The sequence below is a fragment of the Leuresthes tenuis genome, unplaced genomic scaffold (assembly GCF_036924035.1).
Source record: "Leuresthes tenuis unplaced genomic scaffold, fLeuTen1.0.hap1 SCAF_10, whole genome shotgun sequence".
NCBI classification, from domain to species: Eukaryota; Metazoa; Chordata; class Actinopteri; order Atheriniformes; family Atherinopsidae; genus Leuresthes; species Leuresthes tenuis.
The window spans coordinates 11,523,909-11,542,528 of record NW_027325364.1 but is presented as its reverse complement, the minus strand read 5'-3'; the positions used below and the strand labels follow the sequence as shown (position 1 = coordinate 11,542,528).

At 43.1% G+C, this 18,620-nt stretch overlaps 2 protein-coding genes across 3 annotated transcripts; both read left to right on the top strand.

Annotated features, from left to right (window-relative positions):
• Nucleotides 1–987: 987 nt before the first annotated feature.
• tubb5 (tubulin, beta 5) lies at nt 988–5,439 on the top strand. Its single transcript, XM_072393966.1, has 5 exons — nt 988–1,143; nt 3,566–3,674; nt 3,894–4,004; nt 4,100–4,344; nt 4,459–5,439. The coding sequence occupies exons 1-5, from the start codon at nt 1,087–1,089 to the stop codon at nt 5,269–5,271; spliced, it is 1,335 nt and encodes a 444-aa protein (XP_072250067.1). The 5' UTR covers nt 988–1,086; the 3' UTR covers nt 5,272–5,439.
• Nucleotides 5,440–6,693: 1,254 nt separating this feature from the next.
• Nucleotides 6,694–18,611, top strand: mdc1 (mediator of DNA damage checkpoint 1). Of its 2 annotated transcripts, XM_072393965.1 has the most exons (12): nt 6,694–6,722; nt 7,407–7,544; nt 7,653–8,240; nt 8,328–8,415; nt 8,508–9,739; nt 10,407–10,469; nt 10,972–14,384; nt 14,893–15,030; nt 15,705–15,887; nt 16,492–16,617; nt 17,130–17,240; nt 17,359–18,611. In XM_072393965.1, exons 2-12 carry the CDS (start codon nt 7,412–7,414, stop codon nt 17,560–17,562), a joined length of 6,279 nt encoding a protein of 2,092 aa, XP_072250066.1. In that variant the 5' UTR covers nt 6,694–6,722; nt 7,407–7,411; the 3' UTR covers nt 17,563–18,611. The 2 variants fall into 2 exon arrangements, with proteins under 2 accessions (XP_072250066.1, XP_072250065.1); XM_072393964.1 differs by lacking the exon at nt 6,694–6,722 and having other exon boundaries at nt 7,136–7,544.
• The last annotated feature ends 9 nt before the right edge of the window (nt 18,612–18,620 follow it).

Sequence of the window (18,620 nt, the reverse complement as noted above, 5' to 3'; positions counted from 1 at the left end):
TGTCTCCTCTTTATTTGTGCAGGGAATGTATGCTATTGAAACAAGGACACATATTGAGAGAAAACAAAAGCTTAAAACAAATAAATAGCAGGTTTGCAATCGCGTTTTCTTTTCTTTTTTTCCCCCTAGGTTAATATTAGGATTACTCATCTCGGATAACGTAGAAATGTATACAGCGTTTTTTGTGAATAACTGAGGAACAAAATAAACCAACACAATTCGTAGTAACCAAATACATTTTAGCTTATGTCAAGTAAAATTGCCATACATGTGCACCGCCAGACTTTATAGAGGTACATTGCATGATAAATCAAGAATTTGGAATTTGGAGAAGATTTTTGCAAATGAACAGCTGTAGAGTTTAATTTATTTGCTGAAATCCTCTCTTGAAATTGTAATGTGTTTTTGTTACAGCCTGGATTTGTTCCTGTTTTCCACGCTGTCTGAAGATAATCATTAGCAGAGACCTGGCTTTCCACTCTCACATCCCACTGTTATAGTTTGACATCGTCTATTCTTAGTGAATATGCATGTAAATACACGGTCCATTTGCAGATGAGGAGTTAGTCTGATATGATTTATTCCCAGCCTCGTCATACGATTTTTTTCTCAACACCCCTTTTGATGAAGTGCCACAGCAACTTGAGGGGCGTGAGTGGGGTCTGAGCAGACTGACCCCATTTTGTCCCAGCTACACATTGAATTTTTTGCCATCTGTTTCCTCTGTAGAGATGAACATAGCGATGATTAGTCATAGCTGAGGCAATGAAAACAGCTGTAATGCATCTTACTGGGTATTTCTGGACACCAGCTGGTAAAATTCTGGTCAATCTCTCCCCTTAATTTCTTCTCCCAGATCTGCAGCAGGGTCGCTCCTCCCCCCAGTCGGTCCTCTAAGCCAATCAACGTGTGCAGCAGCTGGGTCTGGGTGTGTGACACGCCCCCCGCCCGGCCCCATCCTCGTTCTGGAAACCCTCCAACGTTATAAATCCTTTGTCCGGCACGCTCCTACAAGGCTGCACTCGGCTCCTCGTGCTCATCTGGTACCGTCCTTTAACTCTTCGCTGTTAAACTTCCGCATCCATAATGAGGGAAATTGTGCACATCCAGGCCGGTCAGTGCGGTAACCAGATTGGTGCCAAGGTAAGATGATGATATATTAGGAATGTGTGTCACTTTTCTTTTAGAAAGGATACTTTTATTACTGACATTACAGATTTCTTAGAGGCTTAAAACACATTATTTCAGCTGATGATATATGAGGACAAAGGACATATACAATAAAAAATAAATCAAAAATGCTTATTTGATCAAATACATTGTAAATCATAGCGCAGTCTTTGTGGTTTTTGATTGAATCTTGATTCAATCCTCACTGCGGTAACTGGTGGGTGGGTGTGGAGCGGCGGACTGTGCATAGACATAACGGTATAACGGGGGCTCTTGTGTCTCGACGGGTTTTGTTCACACCGGGCGTGTCTGCGTCCCAACACTATGCATTCAGCTGACCTCAAGACATTGTCTGAGGAAAAAACTGAAAGAAAGGGGGTAAAACTCTGTCTATTCTTCATTTGTCTTGGCCCCTGAGTCTTTCTTTGTCTTGCACAGGCAGATATGACTGGTATTTCAGACAATGAGACCCCTGAGCTGGCATGACAGGCCTGGCTATTTTTTTCCACCTCCCAGATGTCTGATGGATCAATTGCCCACATCGATTAGATTATAATTCTGCAGGCTGTAGAGGCAGACTGCAGTTGAAGTTGTTGAGAAAGCAGAGGAGCTGTGGAAGGGTGTGGCGTGAATAATTGGTAAAGAAAAAGTAATTCCTCCCTTTAACAAAGGTTGACTTAAAATCTCTTCTATGCTTTCACAATTAGAATGATCTCATTTAATGTTTCTTTTAAAATTGTAAATAATTTCCTTACATTTTAAACATTTTTACATATCCACAAGAGCAAATCTACATAATGTCAATAGAGCCTACAATGAATCAATACAACACACACCCAGACCTACACCAACAATTGCAGTCTGCAACAATAGGTCTTTGTGGACCATCATTATCACTGTCTTACTGTCTTCTTTGATTTTATAACTGATCATTTGCCACACACAGCATATATTCAGTAAGAACCGCATAACCTGCTATTAAAATCTACAGACAACACTGACAATGGCACATATGTCAGAGGATTCATCATTACTGTCATGATGCTCTACTGGCAGAGGTGGTCATGTCCTGGAAAGCTGGGCCTTTCTTTGTAATCAATGTCTTTCCACCCTAACCCTAACCAAATTAGGAGTAGGGTGGGGGAGGAATGGAGGAAACAGCTGATGCACAGTGGGTGAAGTCATTGGGTCCTCAATTGACTTAATTAGCAAGAGTTGGTAATATCTTGGTAGGATTATTGTGGCAAATGTGCACAATATATGCTTATTATAGACTTTTAACATGCTTTTTATAGACTTTTATAATGCTTATCATAGACTTTGTCGTAAATGGACAGTTATATGTAATAGAGCACATTTCCATTCCTTTGTTTGTACTTAATTTTCTGCCTAATATGATGTTAAAATAACAACTGGTGGCCTGGCAAGGACGAACCCTGTTCGCTTCCGTTCCCTCAGGGCTCATTACTTCAGATGGCCAGTGAATATGATTGACAGAAATGCTGAACAGCTGCATTGTAGTGAATTGGGTCAGGGTGTGGCATCACTTTCCTGCTTATTGTCCTCATTCTTTCACTTTGATTCTCAGTCTTTTCTGATAGCCTTCTATGGCGTCACTGTCAACCATCCATCAATATCTCAGTCTTTTTAGCTTCAGTGTTACAGCTCAGCGGCATTTATTGTGCTGCTGAGCTGTGTTCGCCCTCGTATTAAGGTCATTTTTGTTTGACATGCTCCGTTTTAAATGTCATGATCTGTGGTCCGCAGTTGACTCCCAATCTCTTGAGTATTTGTCTGCAAAAAGCCAGCTAATCCAGATTACTGTTAATCCTCCTAATGCTGCTGTTTGCAAAAAAAACATCACAGGCTGCATTGCAAAGAAATGTCTAAGTTGGATAAAACAAGAAAAATATGAGCATGCAAATGATAGCCTGCACTATGGGACTGGATTTGATACAAACACACCCTTAAAGATCTGTGCGGCCTTTAAAGAGTGAACATGACTTGAATACAGACGAGGAGACGCTCTGTGTCAGCAGCGTAGTGTGACTGCCTGCAAATTAAGTTTATTTTCACTTTGGCCTGGGGAGTGATGTGTAGCTCTTTTGTGCTACCTCCTTGCATTTTACATATGAAAGAAGTTCTTTTTGCAAAGTCATCAGTTGGCAACTATTGAAATATTCACAGCTGCACTGCAGGAAACGAGTAAAGATGGGGTTTGCTGAAAAGGGGAAAATCCTGCATTCTGCATTATCCATCAAAATACAAAAATGTAAACCCACTGCTGTTTTCCTCATTTTAAGTTCCCAGTCCCATAAACTACGTGGCTTATGGCTAGATGCGTTCCTTCTTTGCAAGTATCTGTCATGTGATATCTTCCATTTTGTGTCTGCAGTTCTGGGAAGTAATCAGCGATGAGCACGGCATTGATCCCACAGGGACTTACCACGGAGACAGTGACCTGCAGCTGGACAGGATCAGTGTGTACTATAATGAGGCCACAGGTAAGAGCTATTTAAAGCAGATGTAAGCACAGATGAAGTTATGTTGTATGACCATTTCATTCAAATGTAATGAACATACTACATTCTGTTGTGTCCTGTCATGCATGGACTTTTTCACATTTTATTCTTGATTGTTTTTCGGTGCAGTACTTGTATGTTTTCTCTCTGCTTTCCTCTCTTTATTTTTTCCTTTCCTCTCTTATTCTCTTTCTCATGTAGGAGGTAAATACGTGCCTCGGGCCATTCTCGTGGATTTGGAGCCTGGTACCATGGACTCCGTGAGGTCTGGACCCTTTGGGCAGATCTTCAGACCTGACAACTTTGTATTTGGTGGGTGCAATAAAGACTCATGTTACAGTATGAATAAAAGCTCTTATGAACAAGAGAAAAGAATAGCTTACATTGATATCCCATCATTCTCGCAGGTCAAAGCGGTGCTGGTAACAATTGGGCCAAGGGTCACTACACAGAGGGGGCTGAGTTGGTGGACTCAGTCCTGGATGTGGTCCGTAAGGAGTCTGAGAGCTGCGACTGCCTGCAGGGCTTCCAGCTCACTCATTCTCTTGGCGGTGGAACGGGATCTGGTATGGGAACCCTGCTCATCAGCAAGATTCGCGAGGAGTACCCAGACCGTATCATGAACACCTTCAGTGTGGTGCCTTCCCCCAAGGTAAATTATCCACTTGAGAGCTCATGGAAATGTTTTGTTTCAGTTTTAGTTTGTTTTGCTACAGGTTCATCTGGTTAGATCATGAAACTGAATAAAGGCTGTGTGTGTTCACAGGTGTCAGACACAGTGGTTGAGCCGTACAATGCCACCCTGTCAGTCCATCAGCTTGTTGAGAACACAGATGAAACTTACTGCATTGACAACGAGGCTCTGTATGACATTTGCTTCCGCACTCTGAAACTGACCACACCCACCTATGGAGACCTTAACCATCTGGTGTCCGCCACCATGAGCGGTGTCACCACCTGCCTGAGGTTCCCCGGTCAGCTCAACGCTGATCTCCGCAAACTAGCTGTCAACATGGTGCCTTTCCCCCGTTTGCACTTCTTCATGCCTGGCTTCGCTCCCCTGACCAGCAGGGGCAGCCAGCAGTACCGTGCCCTTACAGTTCCTGAGCTCACCCAGCAAGTGTTCGATGCCAAGAATATGATGGCAGCATGCGACCCTCGTCACGGCCGCTATCTGACAGTCGCAGCTGTGTTCCGTGGCCGCATGTCCATGAAGGAGGTTGACGAACAGATGCTGAACGTGCAGAACAAAAACAGCAGCTACTTCGTTGAATGGATCCCCAACAACGTTAAGACCGCCGTTTGTGACATTCCACCCCGTGGTCTTAAGATGGCTGTCACTTTCATTGGTAACAGCACAGCCATCCAGGAGCTGTTTAAGCGCATCTCTGAGCAGTTTACAGCCATGTTCCGGCGTAAGGCCTTCTTGCATTGGTACACAGGTGAAGGTATGGATGAGATGGAGTTCACTGAGGCAGAGAGCAACATGAATGACCTGGTGTCTGAGTACCAGCAGTACCAGGATGCCACTGCTGAGGAGGAGGGTGAATTTGAGGAGGAGGCTGAAGATGATGCTTGAAGATCAAACTGTGAAGATCAAGAAATAAATGCCAAAACAAAACCATGAAAGGAAAAAACCACAAGTAACCACAAAACCAAGATAGTGTCAAGAGCATTGTTAGAGTTAAACTTTAGCTTACAGTAGATATTCCCTGTCATTTAATACAAATAAAGTTGTCAAAGGAAACCTGTTTGAGTCTCATTTGTATAATAAAACTTGCACCCATGAATTTTCAGTCACACTCCAAATATTAAGTTTGATATTAAAGGTTGAATTTTCCACAACTATGCTGATGTCGGGAGAGAGTCAAACCTCTCTGCGCCATATGATGTTTGCACCCTGATGGATTTTTCACATAATTATATAGCAGAGTGTTTGTTAGCTCAGGAAAATGCCAGTTTTTATGAACCAGCAAGAATGCTTTAGGTTTTGGGGAAATTAGTAAAACTGAATAAATGCTGGTGGATTTGTGTTTCTGTAATGTTTCACAATAGCTCCTGAAGGCTTTCTCTATTGATCACTGAGTCATTTTATTGTATCTTAGGCAAGGCAAGTTTATTTGTATAGCACCTTTCAGCTACAAGGCAATTTAAAGTGCTTCACACAATACATCAGAACACAATGACAGAGGAACATGAGCAGAATAAAACATTTAACAAAAGAAGCAACAAAAATAAAACTGAAAAATATATTTAAAAAAAAACTAAAATAGACTTAGATAAGTTAGAATTATATCTTCATCTGAAATACAGATAAGGTCATAATTTAGGCAACATGTTTACTTGATGTACAGAAGTAGGACTCAAAGCACAAGTGGGACTTATTGTTGGTGGCACAGGCATCCAGGAACAGATGCATATGTAACCCACAAAGCCTCTAGTGTTTGAATATAGTAATGTGATTAAACATCTTACTTTAGGAATATGAAACACAAGACTAAAATAATTTAACTACTCCAACATTGCGACTTTTTCAAGAAATCTAAGTAAGAAGCACATTGAGGTTCCTATATTGAAAGATGACCTTTGTCAATGCATATTCCCATAAAAGACTGCTGGAGAGACTATTTTTTATAAGTGAAGCCTTAGGTCAAAGATCGCAATGAAGCGTTCACAAACTAACTGCACTGACAACTGAGGGGATATATTCCTATCGTGAGAAGGCCTTCTGTTACTCTTTTATTAATCAAGACAGGCGTTGATATAATATAGCAAGTTTTTTTCCTGAATGCGTTCATGGCGCGAGAATGAATGTATGAACACAAACTTAAGAAGAGCTTTAGGCCAATCAGAGGCTTTTTTTAGAACGAGTACGCTTAAATATCCAATGGTAACAGATTTCAGTTTGAATGATAAGTTTTTTTAGCCAATCGCTAGAAGTCATGACACTTCCTGTGGGCGTGGTTAACTCTTCCCAGGAGATGTATTTGTATTTTTGTTTATGTCCACTGCAAAGCAAGGCGAGTTAAGGTGCGTATCAGAGTACGTTCTTTTCTTTAGAAGATTATTTCAGGGTGATTGTTTGAAGAACAAGTTTTTTTTAAAAGTCACAATTAAACATGTGAGGACATTTGAACAGTCAAGTCACCCGTTTACACGCGCTTGCTTCCTTTATAGATTTCATAGTAACTGCCATGAGACTTTATTTGTCTAAAAATCGTTTTAAATAATGTTTAAACAGAGATCCCATGCCTTATTGACAATAACATAAAAAACAAGATGGCTAATAAGGTTGGTCTGACGTAAAACAACGACGTTTGCATTTCAGTTAAGTTACATTTAGCATCTTTTAAGTTGACCGGAAGTGTGATTGCTGTGATTTTGACAAGGATGTTCATAACACGTTCAATAAAAGTTGCTTACTTTTTGCTTAAGGATGATTTTATTGATTCCACGAACTGCATGCTAGCGAGAAAACATCTGAAAACATTTAGCAAACTTGGTGCTCACGATGAACGTTGAGTTAACTGTAATCTATAGATAAATAATTAGCCACTGAGGCTAACGTTAGCTGCATGGAGTTACCGAGTATCAGTTAGGCATGGTGGGCTATGTTAATCAAGCTAACGGTGGTTGGATTTAGAAGTTATTATTGCCGTTTAAACTGACGTTTATTAGTATTTACGTTGAAGAGTCAATTTTCCTACCATTTAGTAGGAATGGATGCTACTCAGGTGATCAGTAACTCAATCTTAGAGTCAGAGGAGGAGGAAAATGAAGAGGAGAATCAAAATAAGGGTCGACCGATGGCTAAACTGTGCATCCTAAAAAACCCACACATCCCAGAGACCGGTAAGTGGCTCACTATTGTCGTTATTTCTCCTATGATATAGTTATTATGCATGGTCTGTTTGACCTAAATAAAGGTATTTCTTATGAGGAGTACTCTCTGTCACCCAGATTTGCCCCTCTTCTTGGGAGATAATGTGCTGGGACGTGACCCCAGCACCTGCACCCTGCCCTTTCCTGCACCCTCAGTGTCCAAGCAGCATGCGACCATCTGCATTTCTGTCTACAAGAGAAGAGGTTGTCACGGTGATGTGGGCATGGAGGCCTTGGTTTGGGATCTCGGGAGCATGAATGGGACCCGTAAAGGCCGCTTAAAACTGACTCCCAATGTACGCTATGCCCTTAGTGAAGGTGACAGTTTGGTGGTGGCAGACATCCCGTGCCAGTATGTGAGCTGCGCTGCAGACTCAATCTTTTCTCAAGATGACATGAGGACTCCAGGGAGCAGAAATTCAGGAGTAAAGGTCAGGTTGCCAGATGCTTTAGGAGAGGGATGGGGTGACACGAGCACTGGCAGCAAGAAATATGTCAGTGGCGGTGCAAAGGCAAGGGTGTCGTTAAAGAGGACTCCTGTTAGCGGGAGTTGTCTGTCCTTTGAGCAAACTCCAACCCAGCCACAGGGGACATTGGTCCCACAATCTGACTCTGATTCAGACAGCGAAAGAGGTGGAAGAGGAGAGAAAAGGAGGAAAGCCCTAGGTATGTGGACATCATGTTAAAATATATCAAACCAAACCATGTGTTTTGTGTCTGTTGTTCACAAGCTTGTTATTGTTATGTATCCAGTGTCTGACTCCGACTCCCATAAATCCAGCCCCAGCTCTTGTCCCAGCTCCGCCTTCTTAAGTCCTGCAGACAAAATCGTCCCTGAAAGGTATATATGTTTTTTAATTGCATGTGTGTGTGTGTCAGTTGTTTCCAGCTGTCACTTCTTAAATGTTATGGCTGTCACCTTGTTTCCTACAGTGAAGATGAAAGTCCCATTACTCCGTCCTCCTCCAGCAGAAACGGGTCATACAGACATGTCAGTTTCAGCACAGAGGAAACGGATTTAGATGTGGGCCGACAGCAGCTGGAGAAAAAAAGGGCACCTGCAATACTGGGAAACTGTTTAAAGGAAGAAGAAAGAGAAGTACAAGGAGAAACCAATTCTAAAGAAAGTCAACAACCTGTGAAACCTGAAGGCAACGTCAGTCTTACAGGTGAATCACCTGTGTCTACATCAGAAGCATCCAAAGATGCCATTCCTGCGTTTAACATGGACAGCGACACTGATGTGGATTTAGAGGAGGAAGAGGCGGCATCTGCTGGGCCTCTGTGCTCGAATACAAATCAACAAACTGATCAACCCCCAAACACAGTCCATTTTCACATGGACAGTGACACAGATGTTGATGAGGATGCTGACGTTTCAGACAAAGCTCCTAAAAGGATTCCTTCCTCTAATGACACTAAACCGTCCCACGTTGCTTCCGTTATTCACCCTGAAGGCATCACCATGGACAGTGACACTGACGTGGATGACGACGCTGCTTTGTCAGATGCTGCCGCCAAAGACACATCATTCCAGGATGCACACACAGCTGACACTGCTTCTTCAGTGCAGCTGAGAGATTTCCACTTGGACAGTGACACCGATGTCGATGAGGAAGTAGAGGGGAATTGTGAAACAGTAAACAAAAACTCTACAAAAGATGAAACACCCATCAAATTGGATATGAAGCTTATTGTGCCGGAGTGTGCCCCGGTCGCTCCTCACAGCCTGCATCTAGACAGTGACACAGACGATGAAGCTGTCCCTGCCCCTGTCATTGGTGAACCCTCGGCACCTGCTCCTGTCACAAAATCATGCGCCACTGCAGATGCAGGCGCTGATTTGGACATTATGTCGGACAGTGACACAGACGAGAAGGATGATTCTCCTCTGGGTGTACCTGTTGCAGTCTCAAACTTGCCAGCATGTCCTGGTACAACGTCAGAAGCTCTTAGGTCAGATTCTGATGCAAACACAGATGTGGATGAATCCATCGTGTCCCCCGCTGGAGACAGGGTCAATCCAGCTGACTTCAGACTGGACAGTGACACCGATGTGGAGGATAAGGAGGAAGAGGACCACATTCCTGACCTGCAAAGAGAAAATACGTTGAGGTTGCTGGTTCCCCACCAGCAGAACTGTTCCATCCCTGCACAGATATCAGGTAATAAATCAGTCTGTCTTCACAGGAGAACTTTTATATCATGAGTTTAGGCTGCAGCCAGGTGATGTTTTCACATAGCATCTTACATACAGATAACAGTCCAAACCGCAAACATAATAACTGTGTATGACACAGAAAAGCAAATGCACAGAGGAGTGTTGTTAAAGAACTACTGGTGGATCATTAGATCCTTTTACAGCTGAATAGTTCCAACACATTCATTTTAAATAGTTATATTTCCAATTATTTGCTATTTTATCATTGTGAGGTCTTTATTAAGTTAATTCTAGTTCAGTGTAAACGCGCAAACAGCATCATATACAAAGAAAGTATTGACATGAAAACATCATTCAATTACACAACTGGATACTCGCCATGTTTAGAGTACAGATGTGACAAAGGACAGGCTGGTCTTAGTGTTAGTTTCCATATGTATTTGCTTCAGATACTGTTAAGTAAATGAATAAATCCTAATTTAAAAAATAAACTTGACTGAAGTAAAATTACAACAATACATAAAAAGAAGTAGTCTTTAACATAGTCTTTAAGAATCAAGAGATGCTAGAGGAGATAGTTTGAAATCTCCTTAAAGCATGTTGTTAAACATTTTAAACTGAAATGAAACCATGTTTAAATTGTCTTGCTTTTCACTTTTGGATGGTTTCAGAAGAAGAAGTGGAAGAGATGGAGACTCAGGCTTTCATAAGCCCCTCTTCAGGTGCATTTAGACGTGAGTAAAGTACTTCTTGTACTGGTTGTCTGCAAGCCCGTTTCCTCAAGCAATGGGATGCTGTGTGTGAAATAAACAAAAAAAAGAAAGATACACAAATCAATATGCCAAATGTTGAATCTGTTGAATGTATATCAGTCATTAAATATAAGCTGATATTGGATTTAATGCCAGCAACACGTTTAAGAAAGAAACAAGAAAGTTGCGGCTGGGGCACAATAATTGGAAAAGTTCTTCATGACTCTGTTGTAAAACTGTCACCCAACCCTTTAAAATCATTTGCCAAATAGTGTAACGTAGCAAAGAAAAGCCCTAATATATGGAGCAGCTAAACTCCTATACCAACCAAAATCGCTGCTTCAAAACAACAAATGGTCTTTTATAGTGATTTTCAAAAGAAGTGACGTAACACAGTGGTAAACGTGCCCCTGCTCAGACTCTTTTGATTTTTAGTTTCTTACTTTATTTTCTTACTTTTGTCTTTTTGTCCCCTTGGCTGCAGAGCCTGTGGGATTGTCTTCCTGCTCAGACAGCCAGGTGGACAGCGACTTTCTTGTGGCTGAGACACAATCCTTCATTCTACAGACAAGAGATTGCCAGACACGCACAGATCCAACCAAAGCCTCTGCAGTTGCGTCCCCTGGTGACAAAATAGATGAGCAGACCAGCAGAGGATGCTCTTTCCAGCTGGGATTGTCTGACAGCAGCCACCTGCAAAGTCAAGGCACTGCTCTAGCCATGGAGAACACCCAGGCTTTTGTCAGTGTGGAAAGGGGAGTAAAGCTGGAAGAGACTCAGGCATATGTAGCCGTATCAACTGCAGACAGAACCTCTGCAGAGAATGACTCCAACCTGTCAGCCACTCAGGCCTATGGAGAGGATGAGGAGCTGGCCGGAGATTCAGAAGTGTCTGAAAAAGAAGCTTGTGCAGATTTTGCTTTAGAAGCAACACAGTCTTACATTTCAGAGCACTGCAGTGATCCAGAAAATGATTCAGATGAACAGGAGAGACAAAACGCAGCTGTGATTGAGACTCTGCCCTCAGGTTCTCCCACCTCATCAACACTTGCCACGGCTGAAACAAATAATCCTGTTTGTTCTGTCCAAGCAGTTAAGACCACAACACAGGCTGAAAGAAGAGAGAAGGAGGACAATGGGAAGGCAGCACAACCACAGCACCTCACTGAAGATCAGTCTGTAACTGAAACTCAGCCCTTATGTGCAAGTGACAGTGAGGAAGGCGATGATGAAGGCTCATTTCCAGGTCCCCGAAAAAGAATGGCAAAGCCACTGCAGCTGGAAGAAGAACAGACACAGCCCCTAACTTGTTCACTTGCTGAAACTCAGCCAATGGTTTTCTGTGAAGACGATGAAAGTGATGAGGAAGATTCAATGCTGATCCCACGAAAAAGAAAAGCGAAGCGGCTTCATCTTGAAGAAGAAGAGACGCAGCAGCTCACAAATTCTGAACTCAGCACTGCTGAAACTCAACCAATGGCTGTAAGTGAGGATGAGGACACAGACTCAATGCCAGGCCCACGAAAAAGAAAAGCAAAGCCGCTACAATTTGAGGATGAAACACAGTCACTCGCTAACTCTGAAGTGTCTGCAGCCGAAACTCAGGCTTTGAGCGAATGTGGGGGTGAGCAAATAAACAAAGATGACATGAATCCATGTCCTCAAAAAAGAAAAGCAAAGCCACTGCAGCTTGAAGAGAGGCATACTCAGCCGCTCATCAGTCCTGAAGTCTCTGGTGTTCAGATTCATTCAGTACTGACAGGTGAAGATAAGAAAAGTGATGATGAGGACTCAATTCCAGGTCCACAAAAAAGAAAAGCTAAACAACTTCATATTGAAGAAGATGAAACGCAGAAGCTCACAGATTCTGAACTCTCTACTGTTGAAGTGCAGCCGGTGGTTCCATGTGAAGATAAAGACTCAATGTCAGGCCAACAGACGCAGGCCCTCACTACTACTGAAGTCTCTGAAAGTCAGTCAAAAGTGAGAGATGAGGAAAGTGATGGTGAAGACTCGCATTCACGTCCACAAAAGAGAAAAGCAAAGCGGGTCCATCTGGAAGAAGGGGAGACTCAACCACTCTCAAATTCTGAAGTCTGCACAGCTGAAACTCCCTTGAAAGCAAAAACTCCTGAAACTAGTGGAGTCAGTCTTACAAAGTCAAGAGAGACGAGGGCAAGATTAAGAGAAGGGGAAGAGGAGCCACAGTGTTGCATACCTCCAAAGAGACGGTCAAGAATGGAAAGTAAAACTCTGACGAGTACAAGAGGAAGGAGAGGAAAAGCTCGGTCTGATGATGATACCACTGAGGAGCAGATGAAGCCGGTTAAGCAGACAAGAGGGAGAAGAAATGCAAGACAAGGGGTAGATGATGATGAAGATAATGAAAGGAAGAGTCCGATAAAGGAACAAAAAGACGAGAAACTGGAAGAGATTGCTGTTTCAGAGCTCAGAGAACAAGAGAGAGAAGCTGTGAAGGAGAGAAGGGAGACTGCAGAACAAGAAAGACTGCAGGCTGAAGATGCTGAGAGAGTGAAAATTGAGCTGGAGAGAGTAGAGAGGGAAAATAAGGAGAAGGAAGAAAGGGAAGTGAAGGAAAGGTTGGAAAGAGAGGAGAAAGAAAGATTAGAAAGGAAAAGAAAGGAACAGGAGCAAAAAGAAAGTTTGGAAACAGCAAAGAGGGAACAAGAAGAGAGACTTGCAAGGGAGAGGAAAGAACAACAAACTAGGCGGGAAATAGAAGAAAGAGAGAAACTGGAGAAAGAAAAACACTCAAAGGAATCACAAGAGAACGAGGAGGAAAAAGAGAAGCCCAAAGCTCCTGCAAGAGGTCGAGGAGCAGCCAAAAGAACGATCGCTGCCCAAAGCACAGCAGAGCCGGAACAAGACTCAACCCCAGCTAACAATGACTTCCCAGCAAGTAGAACCAGATCTCGCTCAAACTCCTCCAACTCGGTCAGCTCAGAGATGTCCATCCCAGGTGTCAACACCCAGGATAGCAAGCGAGGAGGCCGAGGGAGAGGAGCAAAGAGGAGCAGTGAGACACCCAAGACAACCACTGTGAGAAGCAGCCGCCGAAGGATGACGGTGGCTGCTGAGCCAACAGAGCACAGCAGCAACGATAACCGCGCTCAGGAACTCCTCTCCAGGCCAAATTCAGAAAACTCTGTTAGCTCTGAGATTTCCAGCTGCAGTGTGAACACTCAAAACAGAGGAAGAGGAGGAAGGCAGCGAGGAAGAGGGAGGAAAACAGAGCCTGTCCTGGGTACCATTGATCCTGTTGTTAGTGAGAGCCATCAGAGTTCTACAGTGAGGGACAGGAGGAGCCGGAGGACGAAGGGGTCCTCCAGTGAGGCTCTCCATGAGGATGAGAAAGAGAGGGCAGACTCTCAGCAAGCTGGTACCAGTAGGGGGCGGCAGCGAGCCAATGCAAGTGGATCTGAACCTGCAGCTTCAAATGATGAGGGACAGTTAAATCAAGAAGAGGGACTTGCTGATGAGAAGTCACATTTGCCTCAGAGGAATGTCAGGGGCAGAGGTCAAAAAGCAGTAAAGACTGAAACTGTGGGGCCTGCAGTCAGTGAAGGCGATGCTGTTAGAAAACAAAGAAAAGGAAGGAAGAGTCAGATGGAGGCAAATACTGGAGTGGATAGTGCCAAAGGAGAAGAAAGGGCACAAAAAACACAAACAGCAGAGGAAGAGATTCCCTCTGCTGTCCGAGTAAGGAGAACAGGTAGATCATCCAGCACTCTGGTAAAGAATAACGCAAAAGAGTCTTTTCCTGAAGAGGAAGTGGAAGATGGTGAGAAAATGGAGGTGGAGACTCCTAAGAAGAAAGTCAGAGGTCAGACATCGGCGACTTCCATGAACCAGGATGCAAATGTGGAGGCGTCAGAGGTGACTAATGACTTCAAATATGAATCGTACATTGGAGGATTTGATGTATTTATAGTTGAAGTTGTTGTTTTATTCTGAATTGAAATGTATGGTGGCTGACAGATGAGTCAAACAGAATGAACGTGAGGAGCTTATGATTGGTGTCCAGGAGTCCCTGCTCTTGTAAGGGAAGGCTTTTACCTTGGCCCAGTGCTGTAGTACTTTACATCCTCTTAGTCAGCCTTTCCAATCACCATAATGCACTGTCATCCACATCATGGACTGCCCGTTTCCTCCACTTTCTCAATAAGAGTACTCTAGCCCTTAATATACTAATGAATTAAGTGGTTTAATGGTCACCCAGCAACCTTCCTCTCTTCATCTTACCTTGATGCCGTGCTATAATGTTATTTGATTATAAGACATTCTTGGCGCGTTTCATGCTTTGTCCTTGTCTGTCTTTATGCCTGCACTGTTTAGCTGATGCTCTCTTCATCCTCCCTCTTCTTTTTCCTCTCCTGTTTGGCAGCCACAGACGCCAACCGGCGTTTTTTCCCGGAAGCGACACACACCCGCAGGCTCCTCTCCCGTGGCAAAAACTCCTCGCTCCTCCTTCGCTTCCCCAGCGGCGAGCGGTCGCGTACGAGCTGGAGGCCAGGCCTACAAGGTCTGTCTGTGTAAACCTGGGGGCTAATTGTTGGTATTTGATCTTAATGCAATGTAGAGATTTTCTTTTTTAAAAGGAATTGGATGAGACGATTGATGCTACTCTTATAACCGTCTGTTCAGTGTGGGGATTGAGGCTTGATATGGTTAGATATGGTTAGATATGGTTAGCAGGGATAAGCAAAAGTTGAAAAACACATAGACTGTACAGATAAGTGAGTTTTACAGGTGCTGATTGGTCTGTTCCTGATAGTTTCATTGCTTCCCCTTGTTTCTACTCTTTATGCTACACTAAACAATGCACTCTCTTACTTGAAATCCATATATAATTAACAAAAGTCTTTGGAGGTGCTGAGGCGTAAAGCACACCAGCAAAACTAGACACAGCAACATTTCTGGAAGCAAATAAGCATTTCTCTAAACACGCAAATTTGTTCTGTTTTCCCCACCTTTTTTTCTTTCCATTTTAATTAAAATGTTTGGTTATTCTTTTTTTCCCCTGTAATATTATCTTGTTCTCATTTCTTACTCCTGTTGTTTTCGGTTTGATTGAAGTGCTTTCTTTTCTCTTGCTGTCGCTCTTCTTGAATCAACACTCGTTTACTGTAGTCAAATAAATGATAAGCACATAGCTTTCAGTGTGCTCATTTTCCACCGTCTCTGTCATTTTCCCAGGTGCTGTTCACAGGGGTGGTGGATGAAGAAGGGGAACGAGTGCTGGCTCGTTTAGGAGGCAGCATGGCTAAAGGCGTTGCAGACATGAACTGTCTTGTGACCGATAAGGTGCGAAGGACGGTCAAATTCCTGTGTGCGGTGGCCAAAGGTATCCCAGTTGTCACAACAGACTGGCTTGAAAAGGTTAGTTTCTATAGCAGCAGCTGGAAAATTCAATTAAATTTAATTGAGTTTTTTAATTTTTTTTATAAAGCACCAAATCACAACAGATGTCATCTCAAAGGGCTTCAAGATACAGATTTAAGATCCAATTTAAGCCAGTTTCCTCCAACTCATTGTATTGCAATCATAGTCCAATCAAGTCACATTAATTAAAATCCTAATTCGTCTTATTCATACCATGCCAGTTAAAAAAAAAAAGTTGCTTAGCTGAGGAAGCCAACAGATTGGATTGAGACTTCCCTTCGATTCAGTCGCCCATCCTGAGCTTGCACCAAGCAGCGGTGGGAGGAAAAGGGACCGTTTTAAACCTGATGGTAAAGGTAGGGAGGGAAACCCAAACTGAACCAGTTTACTTTCAGAAACTCTAGGAACCACAAGTAAACCTGCAGTCTGAGAGCGAAGTGCTCTGCTGGGAAGACATCAAGCTATGAGATATTTATTGTATGATGGAGCTTGGAGCAAGACAACTTGACGCTGACTTATATTGTCAGATGAATTAACACAAAATGTACACACATGGTTTGCTCACGTACACATGTACTCCACTCTACTGTCCGTGTTTCAGAGTGGTAAAGCTGGGAGCTTCCTTTCTCCCAGCGCATTTGTTGTTACTGATCCAGAGCAGGAGAAGAAGTTCAGTTTCCGCCTGCAGGATTCTCTGAGGACTGCAAGCACTCAGCCTCTCCTACAGGTACATCCTGTTTATCTCTACTTTCACGTTTCTGTCTGAGTGAGAGGTTGATGGTGCGTCAGCATTAAGTGTAGAGGGTTGTTTTCTTTTTGTGACAGCACAGAGGCGGTTGAGAGGAAAAAAGAGAGTCGTGATGGGAATGTTTGAATCGTTTCTAGTCTTTACCAGATGTTACAGCTGCCTTTAACGAAGACTCCTTACCTCAGCTGGGGTGTTGATAGTTTGCATCCATCTTTAGCTTGTGGGAAGTAGTTTGACATCTACTGTTTATGTAATCATTATGTTTGATGTATTGTGTTTCCATGACTGTACTTTCTCGTCAAAGCTGTAAAACGATCGCTTCATTGAACATATAATACTGACGCCCAGCTAAAATTAGGGTATGCACCTGACCAAATTCCAGTCCCGGGAGCTTTTTATCGATTCCCTCGTTCTCTCTTACAGAGCCTGAATAATAATAGAGGCTAATCATATTTTTCACAACATTGTTGTTACGTCTGTCTTTCTTTCAGGGTTATGAGATCCATGTCACAAAGTCTGTAAAGCCAGAGCCCGTTCACATGAGAGACATCATTTCCTCCAGTGGAGCGACCTTTCTACCAAAGATGCCTTCGTCTCATAAGGTGCCATTTGAGCTCAGAGCTCCTCTCTTGTCTCACGTTAAAACTACAGCGCTCTGTCATCCCGTTGCCATCGCTCCTGCCTAAATCTTTTCTTTTCTGTCACCTGACCCTCTGTCAGCCTCAGACCGTAGTGATTTCCTGCGAGGAGGACTGGCGGCTGTGTGGCCCCGCCGTGTCTGCTTCCCTCCCCGTCGTCACAGCTGAGTTCATTCTCACAGGGATCCTGCAGCAAAAACTTGATTTCCGCACGTATGTGCTCTCCCCCCCCACAGCTACCCTGCAGCCTGCAGGGGGCAGAGGAAGAGGCAGGAGGAGGACTTAGTACATATAAAGCATGTGACTGTGTGTGAATGAAATCTGCAACAATAGACTGGTCCTTCATTTGTAGATTTAAATTACAGACCGAGATGAGCACTAGTGAGTCAGCTGTCTGTGTATAAGACTTAAGAATGTATTCACCATGCTCAGCAAGCTGGTTTTTCCTTTAAATGCAATCACATTTTTAATGGAGATGATTTACGCTGAAGTAATAGGTGTAATTTCTGTTGACTGTGTAATGTTTGAAAATATTTTTTCCAGTTGTAGTTTTGCAGGAGACTAATGAGAGCTTTCCACCCTTTTGCCTTGTATGTGTGAAAAACATGTTATTGTTAGAGATGCTAAAGCTGCTCGGCCTCGCATTAACCGGCTTATCTGAAACATCAAGCAGAGCAGGAATTAAGGCCCCTGAAGTGCTGCTCTTTACTTGTGCTCAGTGCTTTAACTCAATCCAGTTAGCCAGTTTGTCAGGTAACAAACATGAAGTCGCAGCTGTTTAAATCATGTTTGGGGAGTTGAATAGTGGAGCTGACGGGGTCTGTTTTGAAATCCATCTGCTGCAGTTGTCAGTAGATGCATTAAGCGTGTTTCCAGTCCAGAGAAAATGAGCATAGTACCTTTTATACTGATATGATCATGAACCCACCACTGTGTCTGTTGCTGCTCTCCATTAAGCATCACCACTCTATTAAGCCTTTATTCCATCTTATTACCTTGAGGGAGAGTTGGGCGCAGTGGAGGCATCTGACTGCTGCTTCTACATAAAGATTCTATCCTGTTTGTCCATGGCACCTTTCTACATGCTGCCTGTTCACTTCGTGTTTTCAAGCACAGGATCACCCGCAGTATTGAGTGATTTCTGGTTTCTGCCCATATCCATTGTAAACTTTCTGTGCTGTCTTTTTTTTTAAAGTTGGAGTCTTTGGCTCATTCTTTTTAGAGCTGACAACTGGCAAATGACTCAACGCCAAGTTTGTATCTAATCATGAAGACATTAAATATTTTCTATGAGTATTTTAGCACTTTATTGCCATATTTTCTGTTGATTGATATAATTTAACG